The 26,720-nt window shown below is 41.8% G+C and overlaps 1 protein-coding gene across 2 annotated transcripts in view; it reads left to right on the forward strand.

Moving 5' to 3' along the window:
- Positions 1–26,720, forward strand: part of TRIM44 (tripartite motif containing 44) — a 106,386-nt gene that overhangs the window by 50,874 nt on the left and 28,792 nt on the right. Inside the window, exons 4-5 of one of the 2 annotated variants that reach the window (XR_006271984.1) lie at positions 3,680–3,699; positions 4,613–4,718. Coding sequence is in view for 1 of the 2 variants with exons in the window: in XM_043481437.1 (XP_043337372.1) it covers positions 3,680–3,699 (20 nt within the window). In the remaining variant the exon portion in view is untranslated. The remainder of the gene's footprint in view (positions 1–3,679; positions 3,700–4,612; positions 4,719–26,720) is intronic. The other variant, XM_043481437.1, reaches the window with a different exon arrangement.

Genomic DNA, 26,720 nt, shown 5'->3' on the forward strand with positions numbered 1-26,720 from the left:
CTAAATTTACTGAAGGTTGTTTACATAAACTTAAAGCAGTTAATTTTATGGTATTAAAAATTATACATCGATAAAGCTGATAAAAACATGTCTAGGTGTCGTACCCACCCAAGTACTATTGGCTTTTTTTTTCCATGAAGATTATTCTAAAGCCAGCAAATTATTTGCCAGTATAATATATAGCCAGCAAAATATATAGCCAGTATATTTATTTGATTCCAAGTTAAGGCCTTTTCTTTGAGAGTATGAGTTTGCTCTTTGGAGTGGAATGTCCTATTTCTGGCATAAACCATACTCATACTGTTTCACTTATAAGGTCCAGTTTCAGTCTCTTTTTAAGTGAGGAGGATAACATTTGAAGAAAGTTGAATGTAGAATCCTTTTTTTATGTAGTTTTTTTATACCATTTTTAAATTGAAGTATAGTTAATTTACAGTGTTGCATTAGTTTCAGGTGTATGTCAAAGTGATTCAGTTATATAAATATATAAGTGTGATATATTTATATAACTGAATCACTTTGATATATATACACACATATATGTTTATATATATATATATTCTTTTCCAGATTCTTTTCCATTATACATTATTATAAGATATTCAATACCATTCCCTGTGCTATACAGTCAATCCTTATTTTTTAATCTATTTTATATATGCTACTATATATCTGTTCCTGGAGTAGGAAATGACAACCCACTCTGGTATTCTTGCCTGGCAAATCCCTTGGAAAGGGAAGCCTGGGCAGGCTGTGGTCCATAGGTCTCAAAGAATCAGACACTACTGAAGCAACTTAGCATGTATGCAAGTATGTATCTGTTAATTCGAAGCTTCTAATTTATGCCTCCCCACCCCTTTACCATTTGGCAACCATAAGTTTGCTTTCTATGTCTGTGAGTCTTTTTCTGTTCTGTAAATAAGTTCATTTGCACCACTCAGTCTGCTATTGAGGAAAATTTTCCGAGTGAGGCTTGGCCTTTCAGGATGGGAATTAGCTCTCAGAATAGGAATGGGCATTTCAAGTAGTGGGGAGAGAATGGGCTCACCTTTTACTCGCAAGATTGCTAATCCTCTGAATATCTACTGACCTCTTCAAAATTGCCTTATATGTATGCGCATTTGTTCTTGCATTCATTTGTTCATTTCTTCAAAAGTGAAACTCTCACCCTGTTTTTCCCATGCTTTTTGATAGTGATTACTGTTTTTTAAAAAATAATCACCTATAGGCAGCAGAAATGGATGAATGAAAGCAAAGCCCATCTTCTCTGTTCTTTCACAGTATCCCTAGAAATGTTATCAAATATTTCAGAGAAGTACAATAATGACCACCATTTGTTGAGCACTTATACTAGACACTTGCTTAATGTTTTATACACATTTTCTCATTTAATGAATCCATGCAGCCACCCTGTGAGGTCAGAATTAGGATTTCCATGTGCAGATGAGGAAACTGAACCTTGGAAAAGTTAAGTAAATTGCCAAAAGTGTCACTGTTGGAGTTGAAGAACCAGAATTCAAAGCCATGTTTTTCTAACTTAGAAAGCCTGTCTCTTAACCATTATACTAAGATAAGTGATTGTGAAGATTTCCTCTGAATCATGGAAGGACGTTTGGATACTTTTTTCCTTACAGTTCTCCTAGATAATTATGTTTTAACACCCAAAGATAATTGGAAAATTGTATTGAGGTTTAAATATGTCATTGATAGTTATGCAGCTCATATTAAATTTAAATTATATGGATTTTTTTTCACTATATTATAGTTCCCATAAGACATGCCATTCAAACAGACGACAAGAGAAGGTTTCCATCACCCCATACCCTCCTTCCACCACTTGCCCCGCTTCTCATTAGTTGATTAGCACCCTCAGCAATAGTGCAGATTCCTCACAGGCTTCTAAAAATGTTCTTTTTTATCCAACGTCCAGTGCATAACCTGTTGAGAATCACCTTTCTGACTGCAGGTGTCCTTGAGAGGTTTGTGCCCTGGCAGTCTCCCGTTACCTCTGTTGCATTCCCAGCCCCTCCAGCCCACCCACACCACTGCCACCCCCACATCTGCCCAAGACATGCACATACACATCCCCATTCTCTAGTTTCACAGAACTCAAAATTCCTTAAACCTGCATTTTATAAACTGCGGTGGCTTTGCTCTTGCTATTCCAGTGCCCTCCCTGTTTATCTTCTGTTCTCAACCTGGGAAAATCCTTCCTATTCCCCAAGGGGCAGTATAAGTGCCGCGTTCTCTGTGGAGCCTTCTCCCCTTCTCCAGGAGAGGCTGTGTTTATCACTTTTCTTCTGACTCTCCGAGCATTCCGTGTACATCTTTGGTAGCACCCTTAAGACATTTAGGCATAGTTCACTTTCTATCTAGTTCCCCTGCTCCAGAATGGGAGCTCCTAGAAGGATAGATCATGAGGGGTTTTTTGTCTATTATCTTCAGTGCCCTCAAGTAAGAGCTTCTTAATGAATCATACTGAATTGTTAGTGATATTGCTAATAACCTTTATTAAGTGCATTCTATGTCTTAGGCACTGTGCTTGACATTTGTACACATTATTTCACTTAATTTCATGCTTACCCTATATTATAAGGAGAGTTTTTACCCCTATGTTACTAATTAGAAAATTGAAGTTAAGAAAGGCAAAATAATTTGACCAGGGTAGGACAGCAAGCAAGTGATAGAGTCAAGATTTGAACCAAGTGTCTGACTCCAGAGCTCATTCTCCTTTATACCTATAGGATCAATCAGTCAATCTATCCATTAATCAAATAAGTTCCCGGGGAGTTATCTCCAGCTAAGAGATACAGTCTCTATTGAAACCAATCCTGAATGACTAAAGAGGAGGACATCAAAGATACTGTCACCAAAAGGATAAGTGAGGTCCCTTGGAGAAGGCTTGAGTGTCATTTGAAAAATCTTGTTTGGTCACAAAAAGAGGCTCAAAGAAATCTACTGTGATCACTGATAAAGTTAGGCTCACAGAATACAGTACCTGGAAAAATCACCATCACACATCGCTTTTGTGAAGGGTGGATGAGAAGTAGAGAAATGTCATTGTTTGGAGAATGGTGTGGCTCATCAAATGCCAGAACTGTCCTTTTACAAAGAAGATCGAGGTCCAGATTAATTAACTGGCTTGCCCAAGGGCTCATAGCTAATAAATAACAGAACTTGGACTAGAATTTCAGTTTCCCGAGTCCCAGTTTAGAGCCTTTTGCATAGTGTGCTCTCTTTTAAAGCTTCTGTATTCATGTTTGGAGGGAAAAGATGCTAGGCCGAGGCCGAAGTGAGCCTTTGAGGGGAACAGCTTGATGCTTTTGGAGCTGGTCAGCTTTTGCCAGAGAACCGCTGCTATTTTGGGCTCTCACTTTGCTCAAAACTAAATACTGCCAGCCATACAAATAAAGGGCAAGGCTATTATTTAGGCCTCCTAGGTCTATGCATTCACTTCTCTGCTTGCAAGGGCAAATTATTAGTTCATCTCTGCTGGGCAGTTTGAACATAGGATTATATTAGCCCTTGTCTTAGCACTTAGATGTCGACTAGCTTGTCTCTGTTGTAATGAATGTACAAGCTTTGCTTTCAGATTGGGTGAGAAGAGGGAAAACAAAAACATCTCAGTCAGTCTCTACTGATCCTGATTTCTCATGTTGTTTCTTTCTGTTTCTTTCAGGGCGACGAGGAAGGACCTGGGTAAGATCACATTACTGTTGCTTATGTGTTCTCAGAATTGAAGTAGAGCGACATTTGTGGCCTTTGAAGGCCCCATGAAATATGCCAGCCAAGGAGCAGCACAGATAAGCGATCTTCATCTTAGGCCAGGGGCTTTGCAGATCTTATTTTGTAAGATTCCCATCTCCCCCCACCATCTATGCCATTTCCTGTCTGTAACCTTCAGATAAAGATAAGCTTTAAAGTATACAATGACAGTAACTCTGCTTTATTCTGTAGCACATTCCGAATACCTTGTTAAGACCAGTAGGTACTATATTTAAATGGTAATTAGGTATCAGGTGGGCTGAATAGATAAACTTTTGCATTGTTCTTCCTTGATTGGAATTGGATTGCTTTAAAAAAAAAAATTTAATGGACTCTGGATCCAATATTCTTTATTTCTGACCTATAACCTTGTGTCTGACTCAAGACAGTGAACCCAAGGTCATAGGTATACAACACTTTGTTTAGGAAGAAAAAAATGCTTCTTTGTGCTGTTGTTTCACCACATGAGATTTGAAAGTGCATTTTTTCCATTGCCGCTGCTTCTTAGTAAACCTGGACTTTGGTTTACTTATCTTTGCTTCTTTCTGCTCAGCAGCGAGAACGGGCTCTGGGCAATGCTGTAGCTCTGCTGTGAGCACAGTCAAGGGGCATCTGTACAAAGTAAAACGCAGCGTCCGGATGGGCTCCCTCTATCACATAGGATCCAGGGCTGTTAAGGCTGGGAGTTGTCAGAAAGATCATCCAGGCCACTGCTATTCAAGCTTCAGTTTTAGTAGAAACAGCTTTTTTTCAGATGGGCCTTGGGTAGAGTGTATACAAAACATTTTTTGTCTGGTTAAAGTTGGGGCCACATCTACCGGTGAAACTTCTCTATTCCTTACGATAGACCCCGAGGGGCTGCTGCACAAACCCAAGGTTCCTGAGGACTCAGTTTGAAAATCACTCATCTAATGCAAGCCTCTCATCGAAAGAAGCTAAATGAGTTGCCCAAGGTTACCTCACTGGAGCCAGGATTTGCTCCTTCTTTGCCTTTGTTTACAAATACGGTTCCTTGTTTTTCCTTCTCCCTCCACACATCCTGAGCCCGTCTCGGTGCCAGATGTTATCCCACGTCTGTATTTCCTGCTCTTCCTTCCCTGGGACTGTAGTTCTCAGCCTAAATCTCATTCCTTGTCCTCTGCGGCTAATGGTACAGGCGCCCCCGCTTTAAACCCAGAGAGCTTCAGGGGATCCCTTCAGATCCCATCCTCCAGCCATCCTCAGGAACAGCCTCCCTTTGTGTTGTGGTTCATTTCTTTCCTTCCTTCCTCTCTCCCTGTCTCTTTTTCTCATGACCCTACTGTGTGTCAGGCACTGTGCTGTACACTGGGCATATGTGGAAACTCAGACAGACATGGTCCCTGCCCTTGCGAGTCCTCAGTCTAGTAGGAGAGACAGGCACATGACCGGGCACTTGCGGTCTGGAGGAAGTGCTGCGATTAAGTGAAGTTCAGGCTGCTTTAGGAAGGGCTCCTGAGACAGTCTTGGGGAATAAGGGGAGGCTAACCAGAAAAGGTGTTCTGTAAACGGAGGTCTGAAGGATGAGCAGGCAGTCAGAGAAGAGGCAGAGACAGGGCTGTTACAGGGACAGGGAACAACTTGGGTAATAGCTCTAGACAAGAGAAGAGTGGAGGAAAGAAACCAGAGTCCGGCTCACTGAGGGCCCTTATAGGCCTCCTGAAGTGGGAGGGCATTAAATAACTTAAAACATGAATTAGCCTGAGTAGATTTGCATTTTGGAAGTCTCGTCTGCATGCTCATCTGCATGCAGAATGGGAGATGGATGGAAGGTATTTCAGAGCCTGGGAGACTAGTAAGATCAGGCTCGTGATGTTGGGAGCCTATATCAACATCTTCTCTAGTTATTGACCAAGTTTTCACCATTTTACACAGACCTCTGGTCTAAACCAGAGGTTTAGACAAACTCATCAGATTATCTGTAAACCTTTGGTTTAGACAAACTCCACCTCTTCTCTCAAAACTAGCTCTGGCTCCTTAAAATTCAGACAAAGTAGAGTCCTAGACATTTTCTTCCCCAGAGAGAGGATTCAAGCGAGACCAATATAAAGAAAACACTTCAGCCTATGTAGTGTACATATTCTGCACATAGAAATGGCATTTCTGTCTTGTGAGCGCCTGGTTAGGATGGACATGTTCATCTTGTCTTTATGACCACATGCCAGAGTCATGTTGACCTTATGAAGGGACCTAATGAGGAGATTAACTCCCTTCAGAGATACTGTTCAGTATGAGATACTGGCTTCAGAGTTAATTGCAGATTCCTTCCTGTCATTTTGACAAGATAGTGGTGACGTGTTTAGAGTTTCTTTGGGCTTCCCTGGTGGCTCAGTGGTAAAGAATCCACCTGCCAATGCAGGAGATGTGAGTGTGATCTATGGGTCTGGAAGATCCTTGAAGGAGGGAATGGCAACCCATTCCAGTATTCTTACCTAGAGAATTCCAGGACAGAGGAGCCTGGCAGGCAGCAGTCCATGGGGTCTCAAAAGAGTCAGACACAAGTTAGCAGCTAAACAACAACAAATAGGGTTTCTTTACTAGCAACCAAGATATCAAGCTTTCTCCCTCACACCAAGCTGCCTGCCATGGATGTCAGTAGGGATCTGTTGGATCGGGACTTATTTGGTAAAATGAGCACTTGAAAAAAGCGTGTTCCAGTATGGCAGAAAGAGGAGTCAAATTTTCCTTTTACCCTTTAAATTCCTACCTGGTTCCATTCAGTTTGTGTTGAACTACCATTTGGCTCAATTTATTCCAATTAACACCTCAGGGCAGATTGCCTTTGATCTGAAATTTCTCACATTTATGATATACACTTTACCATCTCAGTAAGCCGGAGTTTTGTTCCAAAGGCTTCTGTATTGCTGACAGTGCTAAATGAGAGTTTGATGTGTGAGGAAGACAGAAGGAAGTGTGGGTCTCCCCGCACGGGGGACGGAAGAGACCTGAATCTGGAGACGCTGTGTTCCAGGTCTGCTCGGGGGTCTTACACCTCTGTCTCCTTTGCTAGTATTCTTGCCACACAGCTCCTTCCCCTTTCTGCACAGAAGTCCAGGGAGATTGGATTCCAACCACTCTCTATGGTGGTCGGAACAAAGGAAATATCCTGTCCTTTTGAAACATATTTGTCTGAAATAGATCTATATTTTCCTCCATTCCTGCCAGCTAGAGTCTCCCTGCCTTCTTTTTTCTTTTCACTTTTGACTTCCCAAGCCGGTTAGATTTGAGGTGGCCAAGTATTCGTGCTTTTTGGTCATGTCTGTTCCTTGTTCTGAATTCTGTTGTGTACTTTTCCTGCTAGTTAACAACAATGATGATCAAAGATACTATTTTTTGAAGTTTTACTGTGCACAAGTGTTTTTTATATACTCTCTTAACCCTCATGTAAAGCTTATGATGGAGCTATTACCCCACTTGTAAAAGAGAGGAAATGAACACACCGAAAGATTAACTTGCCCTGGATCACACAGCTAGTAGAAGCAGAGCTAGGATTTAAATCTAGTCTGGTTTCAGAGCCCACGCCCTCATCCATGATGCGGACTATCTCCCAGGGGCCAGCCCACTTCTCTCTGTGACCCTGAATGAAAGGCATGAGGATTCACACTCACTTGTCAGAGTATCACTTTGATCTCATACCTCTAACCTGGGAATTCTTACTTGCATTGACGTTCAAATGTTGGCCACTGTTTTCTGCAGGCTACTTTTCCTCTCCTTAGCCTCTGTCACTTTAAGGGGCTATTTCTTCATCTTGTCCTCATACAATGTGCCCTGAGGGTCAGCAATAAAAGGGGTGCTTTTAGAATCCCTTGGGAGCAGGCAGCCAAGCCTTCCTTTGACCCTGCAGAATCAGATGCCATTCTTGGTAGTCCCTCTTCAGATCCATGATCCAGTTATACAGATGACAAGGATTCTTGGAGGGAGTGAAGGAACAGAAGTCCTAATATGTAGAACATGGATATTAACCACTGTGGAATCACCTTTTAAGAGGGTATCTTTAAAGCCCAGAGTGATTTTTTTTTTCCAAGCCGAAGAAAAAAAAAGCAATTTACACTTTTGGCAGCAATTTTCAGTCTTCTCTATGCTATTATGGGAGATCTTGTGTTTGCTCCCTCACAGATTGGCTCCTTCTCGACTCCTGCTGGAGCCTGCTGAGAAGTAATATATATTCAAGGAGAGGAGGCGGCAATAGGCTCTGCTGCCTTGAAAGCTGTTGTGTAGTGGGAGGAAGTCAGAGAGGGAAGGACCCTTAAACTCCTGTGTTCTGAGGAGAAAGTAGCAAGATCAATATTAAATTTTCATTTGCTATTGAGATTTTCTCTGATTTTTTTTTTTTTAACTAAAAGGAAAATGGCTTTTTAAATAGTAACAGCCATACGAGGATTTCTGTAGAATTTTTCATCTTCAGAGCTGGCTCTCATTCAGGCAAAGAGCTCCCGCTGAGATCAGTGTGAATCTGACCATGCTGATTCTGTGATCCAACAAGCAGTAGTTCTGAGAAAGTAGGAGCTCAAGGAGAGTCAGCAGACCTACCTTCTGTTCTTGGTAGGGGACCGACTGTGCGACCTTGGGCAAGTCATTTAACCTCTTTGTCTCTGTGTAGCTGGGTTTTATTTTCCTGTAAATACTAGCCCTTCTTTGCCCTACTCTGCCCCCAGTTTTTGGGAATATAGTGTGCGCAGGAGTACGATTATATATCAAATGTGAAATGAAAAGAATCTGCTTATAGCAGATTATGGATTCTATAATTTGGTAGAGTTTTTTCCCCTATATTTCTCAATTTTGTTTCTTTAAAAATTTTCTTGGTTCTATATATTAGGTACTCTTTTCCCCCATGCCCTAAAATAACAACCCATATGCCTGTCCTCAGATCTGGCATTTCTCTTCCTAATTACTTAGTTTGTAGAGATAAGAGGGCACTAAGTCAGTGATACACTTAGGTATCTTTTATCCTCTGATGGTAAATTTGTGGTTTGGTATTTACATTGCCTTCATTTAAGAAGACCTAAGTGGAAGCCAAAGAAAATGGCTCTGATACTTGTGACATGGAGTGGAACTGTCAGGATTGCCTATTATCCTCACATGGGGCTCTAACATCTAAGTTGGTCTTCAGCACAGAGAGTGTCTTTGCTGTCACATTTCCCTCTTGTGGAACCTGAGCTGACTTTGTTTTCCTCTGCTGATGTGAATTGTTTATCCTCTCCTCACCCGGATGAAGGATGAAGCCATGCAATGCATTGTCCTGCCTCTCTTTAATAAAAGCAAGCCTGCTTCCTAAAGTAATTGATTTTCATATATTTGCCTGTGAGAGCCACAGCTTTATTTTATTCTGTGCATATTGCCAATAACCAGAGAATCCATTCACAGCTGGAAAACTCAGCCAAGGTGACTCTAGCTTATTCTACCTACCTCACAGTAGCAATACTAGCTTGGAGCAGCCTGCCTTTTTTGGCTTCATAATGCTAACAAAAAAAGGCCCAGGAGGAAGAGACCTGGATGTCACTTTTCATAGTGTGGTTTTATGCTAAATCAACTTTGGTTTGCCATCCAGTGCATAGTTATGATGCTTGGCAGGCTTACCTCGTTTATATGTTTGACCTCAGAGCTCATCAAAATAACATTCACTTTTAGGAGCTCTGTTCCCTTATCTCTTTAGCAAGTAAAATTGGAGAGGAATTTTTTCATTCGTTTGTTCAGAAACATTTTCAATTGTCTATTCTGTTGCCAGGCCCCATGCTAGGCCTCAGAGATACGATGATGAAGAAAGACTTTGGCTCTGTATTTGAAGATCTCAAAGTCTAGTTCAAAAGAGAGAACTAAGTAAACAATTTTAATTTCACATGTAAAGGCAATATAGTAATTATAATTATTATAAAAAAAGCATTTATTGAATGCCAACTATGTTGTTGATGCTGGGAAAGATTGAGGACTGGAGGAGAAGGGGACGACAGAGGATGAGATGGTTGAATGGCATCACTAACTAAATGAACGTGAATTTGAGCAAACTCTGGGACGTAGGGGAGGACAGAGGACCCTGACTGCAGTGCTGCAGTCCAAGGGGTTGCAAAGAGTCCGACACGACTTAGCGACTGAATAACAGTGATGTCAGTGATGCTGTCCAACCAACTCATCCCCTGCTGCCCCTCCTTCTGCCTTCAGTCTTTCCCAGCATCAGAGTCTTTTCCAATGTATCAGAAAGTACTTTAAACATTTTTTTAAATTTCTCATAGCAGCCCTAATAAGTGGTTAATACATTATCTTCATTTCTCATCTGAATGAGAAAACCGACTTGCAGAAAGGTTCTATGGACACTAACAAGGTCACTCAGCTGAAAAGCGGTAGAGCCAGTATTCAAGTACTCTGATTTGAGACTGCGGGCTCTTGACCACTACAGTACAATGATTCTCTACAATAAATACATTGGATGTAGAATCAGGTACAACTAACTCCAAATAGAGAATCAGAAAAAAATAGCGTTTGTGCTGGCGTTGAAAGATGGGTGTAGGGATTAGCTTTTCTAGACAGACAGGGTAGGAAGGCCATGCAAGCACAGAGATCAGCATTTCTGAAGGCTCAGAGGGATGTAAACTCTTATGCTGTGTGGGGGAGGGTGTGTAAGTGCATGACTGGCCTGAGGCAGGAGATGGGACTAAAGGGCGGCTGAGTCTCCCTTGTCCAGGGTCTTGTGTGCCATTTGAGGCACCAGATGGTTTATACCACTTCCTGTTGGCTTTGCCTCTTGACTACAGCAGTGCCCTCCCTACTCATAGAAGAAATGGATGGACTTTTGAATTGTATGGGTCTCCTCCTGTAGTCATAGCTCATGAGTTGTTATGTGTAAATTGTTTGCTTTTTCTGTGCCTCGGTTTTTCCATCAAATTGCACATCTTAAGCTATACTGAAAGGACAAGTAGTTTATGAAGCATTAAAAGTATTCTCTTTTTGGGTTTCTCCTTTTATATAGAAAAGCAACTGAGATATAGTTGTAAAAGGAAATTGTTTGTTTTTATCTAATTTATACCTGTTTTGACAGCTCCCACCTTCCTCTAACTTAAAGCCAAATTTGGAGAGTAGATACCTGGTTCCTTCTAAATTAATGGAGATAAGGAATACTAAAGAACCAGCACTTTCCAAACAGATTTAAGACTCTAGATGTTTCTTAGAAGCTAGTCAAAGAACTAAATTGATGTCACAGGTATCCCTGAGTTAGATCCAGTGCTGAATAGTCTGGTTGGAGCTTAATTCTCTTCTTCCTTGTTTAATCTTCATAAACACTTTGGACTGGCTGTTAAGGAGTCACAAAACTCCAGTCTGTGTTTGAAGAATAAGTAAATCTGATGTCCTTGGTTCTGCCCCCTCCTCACCCCTGGCAGCCGCAGCCACATGTCATTAGCGGTGTCTTTTTCATTTTAGGAGAAACCTGCTGGTCCCTAGCATCTTCTTACTGCCTCTCAGTGAGAGGCAGGCAAGAGGTGGATAATTCCCTTTCCCCAGTAACTTCCAAGGAGCCTTCCTTTCTCTGTAGGCTCTGTATGGTTGAACTGCATTCAGCACTTTACCCAGAAACCCCCAGCAGGTGTCTGTACCAGATGCTGGGAGCAGAAGCTGGTGTGTTTTTTGTTTGGGGATTTTTCTTTTCAAGATGGTATGAAGTTTTGGAGTCACTGCGTGCAGGTTTCTTTAAAACGAGAACTACAACGAGGAAACTTCAGAACCTGAAGGAGGTGGCCAAAGGCTGAGCTAAGACTGGGGTATCCTAAATGGTGACGTCTTTGCCAAGGAACAGTACTCTTGTGCCTGTCCTATTTGGACCTGGGGCCTGTGAGTGGTTGTAGGTTCGTTTAAAAAAAAAAAAAGACTTCTTTAGCCAGAAGCAGGGGTGTTAGGAAAGAAAAAGACTTCCTTACCTAAATGCCTCATTCCTGCACTCCTAGCACCACTACCAATTGTTCCCTGTAGGTTGTAATGTGGTTGTAAAACAGAAAAGTGTTTTGTTTCCTTGGTGAGTACATGCCTCCTTCCCCCCCTGGTTCTATCAATTCTATTTAAAGGAAAGTGAGACTGAGCGTGAGAAAAACAGTAGAGAGAGGGAGGAGCTGACAGAATTACAGAGAAGGTAGGCAAAGAAGCATTTCTCAGCTGTCCCTGGATGCTAGATGCATCGGTTCAGATGCTGTGGGGCAGTGTACCGTTTTATCCTACTTCTCAGGTACTGCCACTCAGACAAGGACCGGTTAAAACCTACCTAGCTGCCAACTTTGCCCTGACTTTCAGGGCTGTTCAGGTTTAGCACCTAAGCAGCTGTCATATAAGTGATACCTGCTTATGTGTTGTACCTAAAATAGGAGTCAGACCTACATATATTATTTCAAAGCTTTAAAAAAAAAAAAAACTCTGTTAAATTTAGTTATTCTCATCCCCTTTTCACAGATGAAGCAATTGATACTACAGGAAGTTCTTAGGCCATGGTCACACAGTTAGAAAGGATTAGAACCCAAATCTGTCAGGCTTAAAATTCTGTGCTTTTAACCTGCACACTATACTCTCATTCTCAGGAGATGGAAGATTCGTATCTTCCAACATCTTGGCTAGCAATAAGTAAAGTTAATGGATGGAATGGTGACAAGCCATGAGGGATTTGGCATTTTTATCAGAAAATGTTGTTTCCATTTTCTTTATTGAATGCCAGCAGCAGTTTGTATGAGGCAGAAGTCGAGGTGGAACTTGCCAGGAAACTGCCTCAGGTGGAATGAACAGAAACTTCTCTCCCCAGACAGGTAAACATTAGTTTACTCCCTGGCTTTTGTGGAGCCAGCAGCTGCCATCGCCTCTTCTGAAAGAGCCACTGTTCACCGAGTGGCAGGTGCAGGCCAACTGTTGTCATGACAACGGCAGGAGAGGCAAGCAGTTTAATTCCAGAACTGATAATTAACTTGGGGGTGGGGTGGAGGTGGGGAGAGAAATGGGGGGATAATTGTTTCAGGAGGGGAAACTTAGCAATTACCAGCAAGCTGCACAGATAAAAAGGCCAGGCACAGACGCCCCAGCTCAGCATGCCCCTGGGATACAGCACTCATCCCTTCTGGTTAGGAATTTTTGATAAATGAAAATGAAGGGTCGAGTCCCCAGCCAATCAAGACTCTTTAAGTACCAAATAAGGAAAAATGAAGCTATATAGGCTGTAAGAAAGAAATGCAGGGGGCCAGATAAATGACTACCCTAAATGACATCACCCAACCAGCAGCAATCCAGAAATGCTATCTAAACTCTGCAGGGGGAATTCATGCCTGGAGACAAAACAAGACCCACAAGGCACACCCACTGTGAGCTTCAACTTCTGTGGATGGAGTCCGGGAGAGTGGCTTATTAGGAAGAAAATAAAAAGAAGACTTACAGAGGTGATGAACTTGTTAAGGTCCTTGATCATCAAGGCTAGTCATCTGTCAACTCCTCAGAGACTGCAATAATGAACGTAAGCTAAACATTCCACATGGATCATCTATCTCATTTAATCCTTACAACAGCCTGGGACAATGGTGCTGGTATTATTCTTGTATCAGACTTACACATGTTCAGTGCTTTACCCAAGGTCACAGAGCTAGTAAAGCAATGTACTGAATCCTATTATCCTATTAATTTGTGTTTTTAAAGTAAAACCTATAGTACTCTATGGGGATGTCATGGTCCCAATCTAGAGTAAAATCAGGCTTAAGTAGATACAAACAGTTTACAATAAAAAGGAAAATATTTTTTTTCTAGTAGAAGAAAGATAAGCTACAAAATAAAAATTACTAGATAAGCAGTGCTGGAGAATGTCCTGTCGTGGGTGTGAGATCTGTCAGACTGGTGGTTCACAGATTAGCCCTGTGTCACAGGTCAGCTCGGATCAGATGACTTAGGTGTGCGTCAGGATTTCTTCCAGACTTGCTCTGTGGCTCAGGGCAGGTTAAGGCTTGGACGAGGGGGTGACATTGCACAATGCAAAGTAACTGTCCAAAACTCCTCTAGTGACAGATGTTCACCAAACTTCCATGCCTTATGTGTTTTTCATGGGAAACTGCCATGGTGTATAGCAAGACTCCCTGTATTCCAGAGTGTGTGTGTGTAATGCACATACATGATATGAGAGAGAAACAAATAGGGTTGGCGGTGGGGGGCTGTGGAGACGGAGAAAATGTGGGGAAGGGAGAAAGAAAGATTTTACTTTAAAACAGTGAGTCTCAGTGAAAGGAGAAACATGGTGTTCATGTAGTACTTAGAGCGCATTGTTCCAGGCATTGTTGTTTGGTGTGCAGAATAGTTTTCAACAAAGCATTCATGGTCCACATAGCCCTCAAAGAGCTTATAGTCTAAAATCTCAAAGACCGAAGAATGTAAATGGTATGTAATTTAAAAACACATCTTAAAGAAAGCCATTAGTTCTTCTCTTAAACCTATTACAAGAACTAAAACTTGCCCAGTCCTTCTGGCTAGTAGGAAAATGTGTAAAAGATAGAATACAAGAGAGACATAGATTGATAATCACTACTTAAAACTATGAGCTTCCCTTCAGTTTTTCAGAGGTTTGACAAACTAGTAAGTTGATGTTGCCTTTGCAAATGAAACAATTAATATCAAAATTGGGGCGCTCGACTGACATAATAATTATGCTGGAAAATGTAATTTTGTCTGTATAATGGAAGCGGGATTACTTCAAGGAGATCTCATTAATGTTCGTTCATCTACAAAAAGCAGTGTAACCTTTCTTATTAGATTATTGCAGGGTCATGATGCAAAAGGCAGTTGGAATAATTCTCAGTCTTTTGTTCTAAGAAAATAAATTAAACACTGTCTAGGAGTCTAGATATGGAAATTGAAATCATTGAAGACAGAAAACGTAGTCACTCATTCTGAATTTACATAACCTTTTTATTTCTGTAGGTTTCATTCCACTTATCCATTTATTAAAATAAATTATATCCAATGTCTGTTATGTTCCAGGCAGTGCTAGATGTTGAAACTGTCATAGAAATCAAAAGCCAAAACAGTTCCTTTTTGCATGGTGCTTACCTTATAGCAGTTGGTCTCTCCTCCCCATTTCAGAGCCATACATCTATTCTCTGTTCAACTCTCTCCAGTCTTAAAGAATCAGCACCGTACTAAAAAGATGCTCGTCACGTGCAGTTATAAATGGAAATCCCCCAATCCTGGGCTTCCAAGTGTATTAGACTGAACACTGATTATCTGAGTTGTTGACTTTGTCTCTTAAACTAAGGTTCTAGGGTCCAATAAGTCTGGCAAATGCTGCTTATTTACCCAGCTCTTAAAGTTCCATAAGTACCATGACATAATAAAGGCTTTGAGCACGCCTGTAAATAGTAAGACTGACTTACTTTGTTTAACCCAGCATTCCCAAACTTCTTGACCATAAGGATCTTTTATCCCCTATCACATAAATACCCTTTAGCAACAGTGTTCCTCAACTGGAGGAATGTGGCTCATCGTCCACTAGATATTAAGAACTGTTGCTGATGAATTGCCATCTAGAAAGAGGGTATAAGAAACGTAAGACAATGTAGAAAGAGCTCACATCTCTCAGGTTGAAATCTTGTATTTTTAAAAAACTAGGTCTTCTGAACCATTTCTCTACTATTATTAATATATGTCCAATACAAATGGGAGTGTAGCTATCAGAGGTTCAAATAATGGAAACTGATACACCATCCTGGGAGAAGAAAGTCTGGAGAAGGCCACTGGGAGTTTTTTTAATTGGCATGAAAATGAAACTCGGATGTCCATGATTCCTTTCAAAAATAATTTATCTATCATAAATCAGTTTTTTGTTCTTCTGGTCTTAATAACATAATTCCTTTCACTCTTTAACAATAAAAAAGTTGTAATTTCTACATATCCCAAGCACCCAGCATATTATGTAGTACAGAGTAGGCTCTCAGGTATTGGTTGAGTGAATGACTGAAACAGACAATGACAAGGAATGTTACTAAATACAGAGCAATACAGAAGAGTGCCCCTTTTCCCAGTTTTAGTTCAGTGTATAAAGTGAGTGTATCCTTTTGTCATATGATAGTACCATGCTTAATAACAAGTTGAGGGAACCAAGAAAATTTATATGTATAGAAGTATCTTTCAAACTGTTACATGCTGGGTCTAAGGAGTTGTCCTGTTTGGTGTTTTGTTTCTTTTTTAATCCAGTGATCATGGAGGTGCTCAATATTCTGTGTGTCAGAAATTTCCCCAGATGACCCGGCCCTAATACCAAGTGGATTATACACCAGGATTGCAGTATTCTGACTTAAAGAGAGGAAGGCCGTGAGACTATGATGTCAGGTCTTTGATAGAACTTCTCTGTCCCTCAATTTTCTCATCAGTCGTTTAGGGGGCATAGAGCACCCATTCTGTCTGTATTAACGATTAAGTGAGAGAACATATGTGAATAATAGTACATAATAAATGTAAATGATGCTCTGTGCCCTTCATAAGTATAAGCATTAGACAAGCAAAATGATATAAAGTTAAGTCTTTTCATAATACTATTTAAGACATAACCTGAGGTTCATATATGAATTATTTAAATAAACATTTATCAGAAGTAACAAAAGAAACAAGCAGTTCACCTTTGATTCAGTACCTTTACAATTTACATGGTATACACAGGTGGCTCAGTGGTAAAGAATCCGCCTGCTGAACAGGAGCTGTGGGTTTGCTTCCTGGCTTGGGGAGATCCCCTGAAGAAGGAGATGGCAACCCACTCCAGTATTCTTGCCCAGAATACTCCACAGACAAGGAGCCTGGTGGGCTATAGTCCACAGGGTCACAAAAGAGTTGGACTCGACTTGGTGACAACAACATAGACATCTTGTTTCCTTATTCAAACAAACCTGAGATGTAGTTTTGCTTACCCCCATGTTACATCGATGAGAAAGTGATCTGTGAAAGTGATGAGGAAGTGATCTGTTCAGGGTCACCCAGCTAGAACCAGAAGCGGCAAGAGTCAGGACTTGCAGTAAGACCTTCTTGTTCTCCGTCCCGTACCTTTGCCCTCACAGCTGCTTTTGTTCAAAACATCGCTCTTGCTTTTCTCCTCCCTCCCCAGCATGTTCTACCCTTGACTTCTCCTTTTCAGTGAATAGCATCATCATATCTCAAGCCAGTAACCTAAGAGTAATACTCAGTATCTCTCTTTTCTTCACATTCCACATCCAATTAATCAGTAAATTTTGTCAGATTTACCCTCATCTATACATCAAATCCAAGGACTCCTCTCCTCCGCCCACTCTCCATACTGGTCCAGGCCGCGTAATTTCTCTCCAGGCATTCTGCTGTCATTCCATTACGGCCACTGTTACTCATCTTTCCCCTCAGTGTAACCAACCCCCCCCCCACCGCCCCCGCCCAATCCATTCTTCATGTAGATACTGAAATGTTCTTTTGGAGACAAAGGAAGTCATCTAACTATTCAGAATGCTCCAGGATGAAATATATCATGTCTGGAGTTTGCTTCAGAATCACCTGGAGGAAGAGGACCTATAAAGGCACACGGGAGGGGGTTCCAGCATCCTCACGCCTGCTGTTCACCCCCGTGCTTGCCACAGCCACACAGCTCTCTCACTGACCTTCAGATGGAAGGGACGGTCCTTCACTTCAGGGCCTTCGTGCGTGGGTTCCCTTCTGCCCGGGTGTTCCTCCTCAGATCTTCACACGGCTCATTCCCTCTCATTATCTAGGCCTCAGCTGAAATGTTGCCTCTTTGGACCTTCCTCGCTTCCTTACCTGCTTTGGCTTTCTGCTATACTTGTTACTACATGAAAATGGATTATATATGTAACTTATTTTTCCCCCCACTGGAAGTAAATGTCATGAGGGCAAAAGCTTTGTCTTTTTCACCGCTGTTCTCTCAGTGTCTGGAAAGTGATAGGCACACAGTTAATTTGAATAAATAAATCGCTATGCAAAACCTGTTTTCAAAGTTGTGGAGAGAACTCTGGTTTGGAACAGAAAAACCTTAGACTCACTGGATCATGTCCTCAGCCTGTCACCTCGCGCAGGGCATTGACCTTCAGCCGTTATTTGCAAATCTGCTTTTGTTATCCGCCAGCAGCCTGTGAGCTTCTGAACGGTGGCAGCTACACTTGGTTTTTCTTCATCTCAGTAGGAGACATAGCAGGTCTGTTAAACTATTCGCTAACTTAACACAGGAGCAATACTTAGCCGTGTTCCAGGCTTGGAAAATGACTGACTAGGGCTCAAGAGCCCTCGGCTATTCCTTAGATAATAACGATCATGGCCATAATAGCAAACGCTGATAAAAGGGCCTGCCACAGGCCAGGTGCTGTTCTAAGAGTTTTACGTGTCATGATTTCATTTAATCCTTTTGACGGCCCCATCGGGGTAGAGGCTGCTACTGTCCCCATTTTCCAGACAAGGACAACTAAGCACAGAAGAAGTGAATAGTTTGCCCAACGTCGCAGAGCCAGTGAATGATAGAGAGCCAGGGTCTGAACCAAAGGCATCTGGCTGCGGAGTCTGTATTCTTAACCAACTCTTTCTTCTACCTTTGCAAATCCTCGGTGTAGGCTTACAGTGAGATAGGTAGATAGAAAAATAGATGATTTAGTAAATAAATATTTAAAAAAATAAAAGTTTGGCTGTGTGTATCTGCTCTAAAGAGGGCTTTTAATCTAAGTATTCAAGGCTAGTTTCTTGGCTCTTTTCATTTAAAGCTGCACATCTGCCCCATCTGCTCTGTGTGAGCCTTCTGAGAAGGGCAGGGATGCAGCAGTGAGAGCTTTGCGTGGAGTCAACTGTGCTCTCAGGACCGTGGGGAGATTCGGGCGGCGCCCGTTCCCTGTCCTTGGCAAGTGATGGGCTGCAGAGGTGCCTTCAAGTCGGCGGCCGCCCTTTTAGCCGCGGACTTGTGTGCCTTGTGATGATGAAGTTGGACAACAGCGGCCTGTCTGAGCCAGCGGTAGTGCAGGCCGCTGTCTGGGAAAGCAGGGTGTGAACTCACATATATCGTCGTGAGAGAGTTCCCAAAATAAACGGGGTTTTTGTGCTGACTCTTGCTTTTCCAGCTGAGGCCTGACTGTTTCCTCTTTCTTCTCTTAAAACAATCTTTCTAGAAGGCGTTTCTCTTCCTACCTGCCTTTGAGTGACAGGGCTGACATCTGAGAAAAAGGAGAAGTGATCTACTTCTTTGCAAGTTACATCTCCATCAGACCTGAAAGTTGTTTAAAATTCATTCTTTGCCTCTGGAGCTCTTGAGTCAAGGTGAGGAGTACTGAAGTCAGCCTTCTGACTCCATGAGAACTGGAAGTAGGAAGAGTGAACTCTTGTCCTGAATCAACCAGCATCAGTCAGTAAAGACATCTTTAGGAGGGACTCTGCCTGCAACTAAGGGGAAATGGCAGAGGAGGTTATATGTGTGTACTCCACTATTATATATAAATAAGGGACTTGGACATCATGGATTTTGGTATCTGAGGGAGATCCTGGAATCAATTCATATGGAGGAATGATGTAATATATGAAATAATTATATTTCATATATTCAGACAGCTTTAAGATAAAACCCTCATTAAAAACTGAATGCGTGTTTTATACTCTATCACTTTAAGAGTTCAAAGAATCAGTGTGATGCACTGGGTAAAGAATACAGGCTTTGGGGTCAGAGGTTCTGGGTCTGAATTCAAGCCTCATCATCCATTAGCTCTATAACCGTAGCCCTACTATTTCAATTCCTTAGGCCTTGGTTCTCTCATCTGCCAAACAGAGATGATAACAGTATCTAAAGTTAAGATTAATGCAAGGACTAGTAACATCATTCAGTTAAAAAAAAATTCTTTTGAGTGCCATATCTGAGCTATGCACTGTTCTGGGTGCCTGGGATATGGAAAAGGCCCCCAAAGTCTCAGTGGCAGCAGCAAGCCTTTACGTGTCTCACATACTGCATGCCCCTCTGGATCAGCTTTAGCTCTGCCCCCTTCTTCATTCCAAGACCAAGGCTAGGGAGCAGGCCCGTGTGGCACATGCTGGCCGGCAAAGGGAACAGAGCAGCGGCCAAACGGTGCAGCTCACCCCAGCAGAGCAGGGGCTCACTTTTGAGGCGAGCAACAGAGGGAGAGAAGAGTCCGGAAGGCTTGCAAGATGAGAACATTTTTGCGGCGATTCAGATGAAAGAGCTTGAAGTTCTAGGCTTGGATTAGAAGAGTGGCCATGCGGAGAAAAGAATAGGTGGGGGAAACGTCGGTATGGGACTGGCAAGAACTTAGTGAGTGGCCGCATTTGAGAATAAAGGAGGAAGATGGAACTCAGTCAGAAGCACTGGCTTCCAAGCCTTGCTCTGCCGCTACCTACTTATGTAAACTCAGGCAGATCATTGAACGATTCTGGGCTTTGAATTCAACGTTTATAAAATGAAAGGCCTGAGTTTGATGTGGCCCCTGAGGTTCCCTCTAGTTCTGTCCCTCTCTGGCTCGAAGACTCTGAAGTCTCTGTCTTAGGAGATCACAGACCACTGGGAGTGGTGCTCATGGGAGGGAAGGTTGGCTTAGAGAGAAGGTGTTATAGTTATGACTCCAGTTTGCATCTTTCTCAGACCATTGGGTTGTGAGCCTCTCCTCTTTGACTTTGCTTAGAGCCCTCTTTCTCCTTGGCTTCATTTTGAATCCAAAAAGGAAATAGAATTTCTTTTTCATCTCCAAAGTGGGGTCCTTGGAAACACATAACACCTTGAGGTCATGGGACTAATGTAGCCTTACGGATAGTGTTTCTCCAGCATCTTTTGGTATCCTGGCATCTTTCTATGCTTCCTTCACCATATTTCATGTTATGATAGCATCTTCACAGTGTCAGCCTGGGAGTCTGTTTGAGAGGAATCCTTATCCCCCCTGCCCCAGCGTGTCACATACCACATATTCACAGAATCAGAAATTTCTGCCACTCTTCCTCCCTCTCAAGGGCATACTTCAGCCTCTCTTATCCTGTACTCACTCCTTCCCTTGGGAAGAGGAGTAACTTGTCTGATTGGTGGGAGTCTGGCAATTATTTGACCTCTCCTCTCAGTTGCACAGGGTAAATGTGTTTAACAATCACTGCCCTGAAAAGACAGCATGGCCATGTCTTTCTCTCTTCTCTTTTGCTTTCTTGAACCACTGGGTTCAGGCAGGATGGACCTTCCTTGCTCTTTGCTCTCCATTAAAATAAGCAGACTAGGAGGAAATTGTCTCTTCTGGATGCAGATAGGTCTTTGTTCCAACTTCCCCATCAATGACTAATTAAGTAAATTAAGTCATTCCTTCCCTGGAATTCAGATGACTTTAATTTAGTGGGGGGCTTCTTCCCTGGTAGCTCAGCTGGTAAAGAATCCACCTGAATGCAGGAGACCCTGGTTCGATTCCTGGGTTGGGAAGATCCCCTGGAGAAGGGATAGGCTACCCACTCCAGTATTCTGGCCTGGAGAATTCCATGGACTGTATAGTCCATGGGGTCGCAAAGAGTCGGACATGACTGAGCGACTTTCACTTTTACTAATTTAGTGGGATAAGTGGCAGGAGGCAACTACTGTAGCTTTAGAAATCTCAGCACTATATTAATTGGGTCGCCACTAACGAAAGTAATACCTTGATCATAGTTTAGCTCCTGAAGTCTCTGCTCTCCTTGTTTGAAAGTGGAGAATGCAGTGAACAAGTGACAGAATGGTCTTCAGCGGAACCCTTTCAGCATCACGTCACACTTGGTAGTGGCTTCTTGTCCTCCTCCCTTGGCTTTGCCCATAGGAAAGTGACGCTGTGAAAGAGGGGACTGGTTTATTGTGCATCAGATGTATTGCATCAAAGCTGAGTTGCCATCAACCAGTGTCTGCCTGCCCTATAAACTGTGCTTCCAGGAAACTGGCTTCCCTGTTATATCCTGATATTTTTAGCCACTTCATCCAAAATGCTGGATTCAGTGCTCTTTTCATATGGTCATTTTAGTTAAATGACTACTTTGAAATTTCAGTATTAAATTAGTGGTACAATCTAAGTTCACCAAAGATGAGAGTTGTACTTAATAGTTTGAGGTTTTTAACCTCCTTCCTGTCTTCCACTACAGTCAGTGTTTTGAAATATAACTTTTTGACAAGCAGGTAATTAAATTCAGACATGATTTTTGTACCTTTTTAAAAACTAAAATTATAGGCCAATTCAGTTGAAATGGTTAAACACAATTTGCGTGCATGGTTATAACCCCACTTGATTCGTTACAAAAAATTTTAAGTCTTAACTATGGTTTCTAGGAAGTCTCCCAGGAGGCAAAGCTAATGAACCTTGAATTATTCCATCAGTGTGTGTGTCAGACACTGTGTGAGGCGCAACAGGGTTGAAGAATGAGCCATGGGCCCTACTCTCAAAGCACTTGTAGTTTGATTGAGAAATGAAGCTCATGGGCAAAGAATTATAATATACCGGTATGAGAACCCACAGAGAGATGTGCTAAGTGCTGTGGGAAGCAGAATAAAAAGTGACTAATTCTTCCTGGGGAATCAAGGAAGATTTCACAGGTGTTGACCCATTTGAACCAGTGACCTGAACTGAGCTATACAACAGTAAGTTGATTGATGGAGATTAGAGAATGGGCATCATAATTGTATGTTCTGATAGTGACAAGGGAATTTTGAACTGTGGTTCATGAGGGGAAAGTATGTACTATATCACTATTTAAGTCCTTTGTCAGCATTGTGCTTTATTTTATAAGAGAGCCTTGCCAACATTTATCCTTCTGGTTTTAGAAAGAGCATAGACATAATGGAAATAAACTTGGCATATTTTGAGGAGCCATAATTTAGAGTTTTTCAGTTTTGAAGTTTCAATCATTCATTCTCTTCTTCTCTTTCTCTGTCATCTAAAAGAAAGAGATTTAATTTCTTTTTAACTATTTCCTACTCTTTTAATTGTTCTCTGTTATAACTATGGCTCCTGTTTCTCCCTGTATTAACCAGAGGCTCTTTGATTGTAAGGAACAGAAATCTACCCTAACTAGTTCAGATAACATAGTGGGATATGGAAAAGATATGGTACACTTTTCACAGGACCCAATCAAAGGAAGTGTTTCTGTACCTGGTGGGCACAGGCCTGGAAACTGGTTAAGACCTGAAGTTGCTCTCACAGTCTCTGATCTCTCTGTCTCTTTCTTTCTCCTGCTTCACCCTCCACCCCACAGAGCAGACGTCTCTGTTCGCTTTGTCTGTCCTCTTTCCCTATAATCTCAGCTTGTCCTGGCAGCACTTTGGTCCCTGCTATATAGCAGTTTTCTGATGCAGAATTCAACATTGCTTCACCACAGTCTTGAGAGAAAATCTAGCCAATTCATGTCTATTAATTAGCTACCCTTGAGTTCTGTGGTCATGCCTGTCTCATCAGTTACTGTAGAAGGGGGGTAGGGCTGGGGGGTGAGGAATCATGTGGCTTGTAGGGCTTTTCTTGCCCCAGGTAGGGACAGGACAGAAGGGTGAATTGAAAAAGGTAAGCAAAAATTAAACAATATTCTGCTGTGCTCCCCTAGCGAAGCAAACTGGTATGTAATCAAAGATGACAATTTAACTTTTCTTAACAGTTTTTTAATAGTTAGACAGCAGAGTGCCCCTAAGTGCCCGTACCTAGTATCTACTGCAGAACAACTTCATTTCTTATACACTTAGCATTTCACAGATAAACAGAAGATGTACACTCAACCAACATGTGACAGCACCCCTGTTTCTCATTTGCTGTTGCCTCTTAAAGGTCAGGGTATATGAGAAAAACCATGAATTTTAAGTCACTGGAGTTACTTCCATTTCTTGCTAATTTAGTGGTCATAAGCTAGTTCCAACCTCTTAGAATCTGTTTTCTGATTCACAAAACAGAGCTGACTTGTACTTCCCCCGCCACTCTAGATGTTTGTGAGAAACATATGAGAAATGCACATTGAATGATTTTTTGAATAGTAAAACACCATTCTGATGAGTTCAGTTATTAATCGATTATGTTAGTGGTGGCAACAAAGATAGTTTCTTGGTTGATATTTAGCATGAGTTACTGAGGGATTACACCCTCTGGCATCTGCTCATCTAAGGCAGGGCATGCATGCCTTTTGGCAGGACTTGTAAACACACCAAGTTTCTGCTTCTTTGCCTCTCTGGGCTGTCACTGCGCACTTGGAGTTCCTCAGATGAAAAGTATAATGGAAGGTCACAGGTACGCTGCTCCCCCATCAGCGTGCATGTCATCATGACTCCTGTTCATGACAGGAGCCTTTTGCTTTGCTCATTTGTGAGCTGGAACTATTTTAATCATCGTAATGGTATTAAGTGGGCTGTTATCTGGGTGCTTCTTTTAATTAGATGATGGTAAGAGAAAAACATGGATCACAAATTATTCCCTTTTGCAAATAAGTAAAAGCTGCTAAATAATTTATTGAAGTTCACTCAGCCAGTAAGTCGAAGAACTAGGATTCAACCCAGTTCTGTTTGAGTCTAGTTCCCACATTTTCCCCACTATGCCTTACTGCCACCAGATCTTAAGAGTTATGTGTTTAATTTCTACCTGGGCTCTTCAGACCCCAAAAGGATCTATGAAGATAGAAATAAGTCTGTGAACTATTTTCAGTATTTCAAAAATTGTAGTGAGAAATCTTACGTTTAACTGCAACAGAGAAGAATTATGTTAACTTTTTTCACCCCGTGGTGACCTAATTTGTCAGTTATTGATTATTTAATTCACACAAGAAAACTAATTAAATATTCAAAAATGTTGTATGTTAGACAAAGAGTTTCAAATTCTGAAGCCTTTGGAGGGTACATGGGCGTCCTTGATGGTGAAAAGATTATGAAATGCAGCCTAATCCCCAAACTGCAAACTCATGGGTCATCAGTCAGCCAAATCTAGCCCAAAGATGTCTTGTTTGCCTCATAAAGTATTTTTTTCAACTGACCAGCATTTAAAAATTGAAAGATTTCACATCAAAAAGCAGATTTTTTTCAGCTTCTTTTGAAAATTCAGAATTTTTAGCAGTACTGAATCTGTATTTACCCATGACATTGATCAGCTGGCTCCTTAGAAGGGGTATGTACTTTGCAGTTTACCAGACTCCACCTGGTCCAATTTATTTGCCTCATTCATTCATGTTACCTATGGGGCCCCTGTAAGCATTGGAATCTCTGATGCCCAGGCTCATCCAGTCTCCTTAATTTGCTGCTTAGTTATAAAGTTAAACCCATCCCCTAGTGGTAGTCACACACATTTTGTACACTATAGAGTTTGTGTCTTGGGCTTCTTCTTAAGGTCTTTCATGCACACTTGTCTGTTTGGCTCTACTGTATCTTTGAGAACAGGAGTCACAGTCTCATTATTGTTTAAGGGGTCGGGAATGCAAAGAAGAGTAAGACAGAGTTCCTGAGAAAAGTCAAGTAGTCTAGAGTTGTTTCTTTTTAAAGTATCTTTTAAAGTATCTAGGACCCTGGTAAGTACCAAGTGCCTTTTCATGACCTACTTGCTAGAGTATTGTGAAACAGAATGGGGTTGGTGTTGGTGTCAGAAAGACCTAGGTTAAAGTTCTGGTCACCATTAATTTTCCATGTAAGCAATTTACATAAACTCCTGGGTTTCAGCTCTCTTGTCTGTAAAATGGGTATAATTATAATGCCTGTGGGATGAAATGAAGATCGAATGATCTGATGCTCATAAGGGTTAGGCACTGTGCTTACCATTTAATAACTGCGAGGACATGGTAACTCTTAGGGTTAAACATGCAGTTGGCACTAAGTTAATGCTTGTTGAATTAACAAATGAACAGGTAGAAAAAATTGAGTATAAGGATTTAAATGTGTTTAAACAAGTAAATATTTATCAAAGAAGATGTCACCAGAAGTGTGTCTAGCAGGCTTGGAGACCACAAAGTTTTGATGGCTTTGAATGTTTGATTTTGATGAAACTACAGTAAGCACATGCTGTGGCAGAATCAGCACCCAGAGCTCCTTAAGCCCACGGATAAGCTTGCCTCTGTGGGATAATATTGGCCCCAGTTTAACGCAGGTTGGTGTAAGGTTGAGGAGGGAGGAATACATTTCTAATAAACTTGCAAAGTAGGCTCAAGCTCAGTGTTTTCAGAAGATCCTCAGGACTTCACAGCTGGCCCGTGGGCTAGCCTCGGTGGTACAGCAGGTTGACATGATCTCCATGAAGGATTGTTGCGGTTGCTAAGGTGACTGCTAGAAGGGGGAAAAGCATTAGATGACTTTGCTGGGGCTCCTGGACTGCTTCCTCCTTCTACAGCCTCAAGGGCCAGGCAGAGGGGAACAGACTTACTAACTGTGTGCCGCTGCTGTCCCATTTAATTGTTACACGGATCCGCTGAAACAGTTTACCATTCAGATGACAAAACTGAAGCTCAGCGAGATCAAGGGACATGTTCCAATTAGGACAGTAGCAGAACCAGAACTCTGGCTCTTTCCATATCTCCACGGAGCCTCCCACAGCCGACCTCTCCCTCCTAAGGATTCTTCTTGGCCCTCAAGCCCATCCTCATCCTCACCCCCAAAGGGAAACTCAAGTAAACTGCCCACTCTCTTCTTACTCATTTTCAACACATGTTTATTAAACAGCCCTATTATGCCAGGCACAGCTCCTATGACTAAAGATACACGATGAGCAAGACAGATGCAATCCCTTCCCTGGTGGAATTTAATTCTAGTGAGAAGAGATAGATTAAAAAAAACCCTAGTAAACCATTAAATGAAGAAAATAATTTCAGATAGCAGTGTTAGAAAGGAAATGAAAAAGGATGACATGATGGAAGGAGGTTGGGAAGAAGAAGCTGCTAAAGATAAGGTGTTCAAAAAGGGCTAAGGAGGTCACTTTTGAGCTGAAACCTGACTGAACAAAGGGGCCAGCCAAGCAAAAATGGGCATGTGCGCATTAGAGGCAGAG

This window comes from Cervus canadensis, chromosome 11 (genome assembly GCF_019320065.1).
Source record: "Cervus canadensis isolate Bull #8, Minnesota chromosome 11, ASM1932006v1, whole genome shotgun sequence".
NCBI lineage: Eukaryota > Metazoa > Chordata > Mammalia > Artiodactyla > Cervidae > Cervus > Cervus canadensis.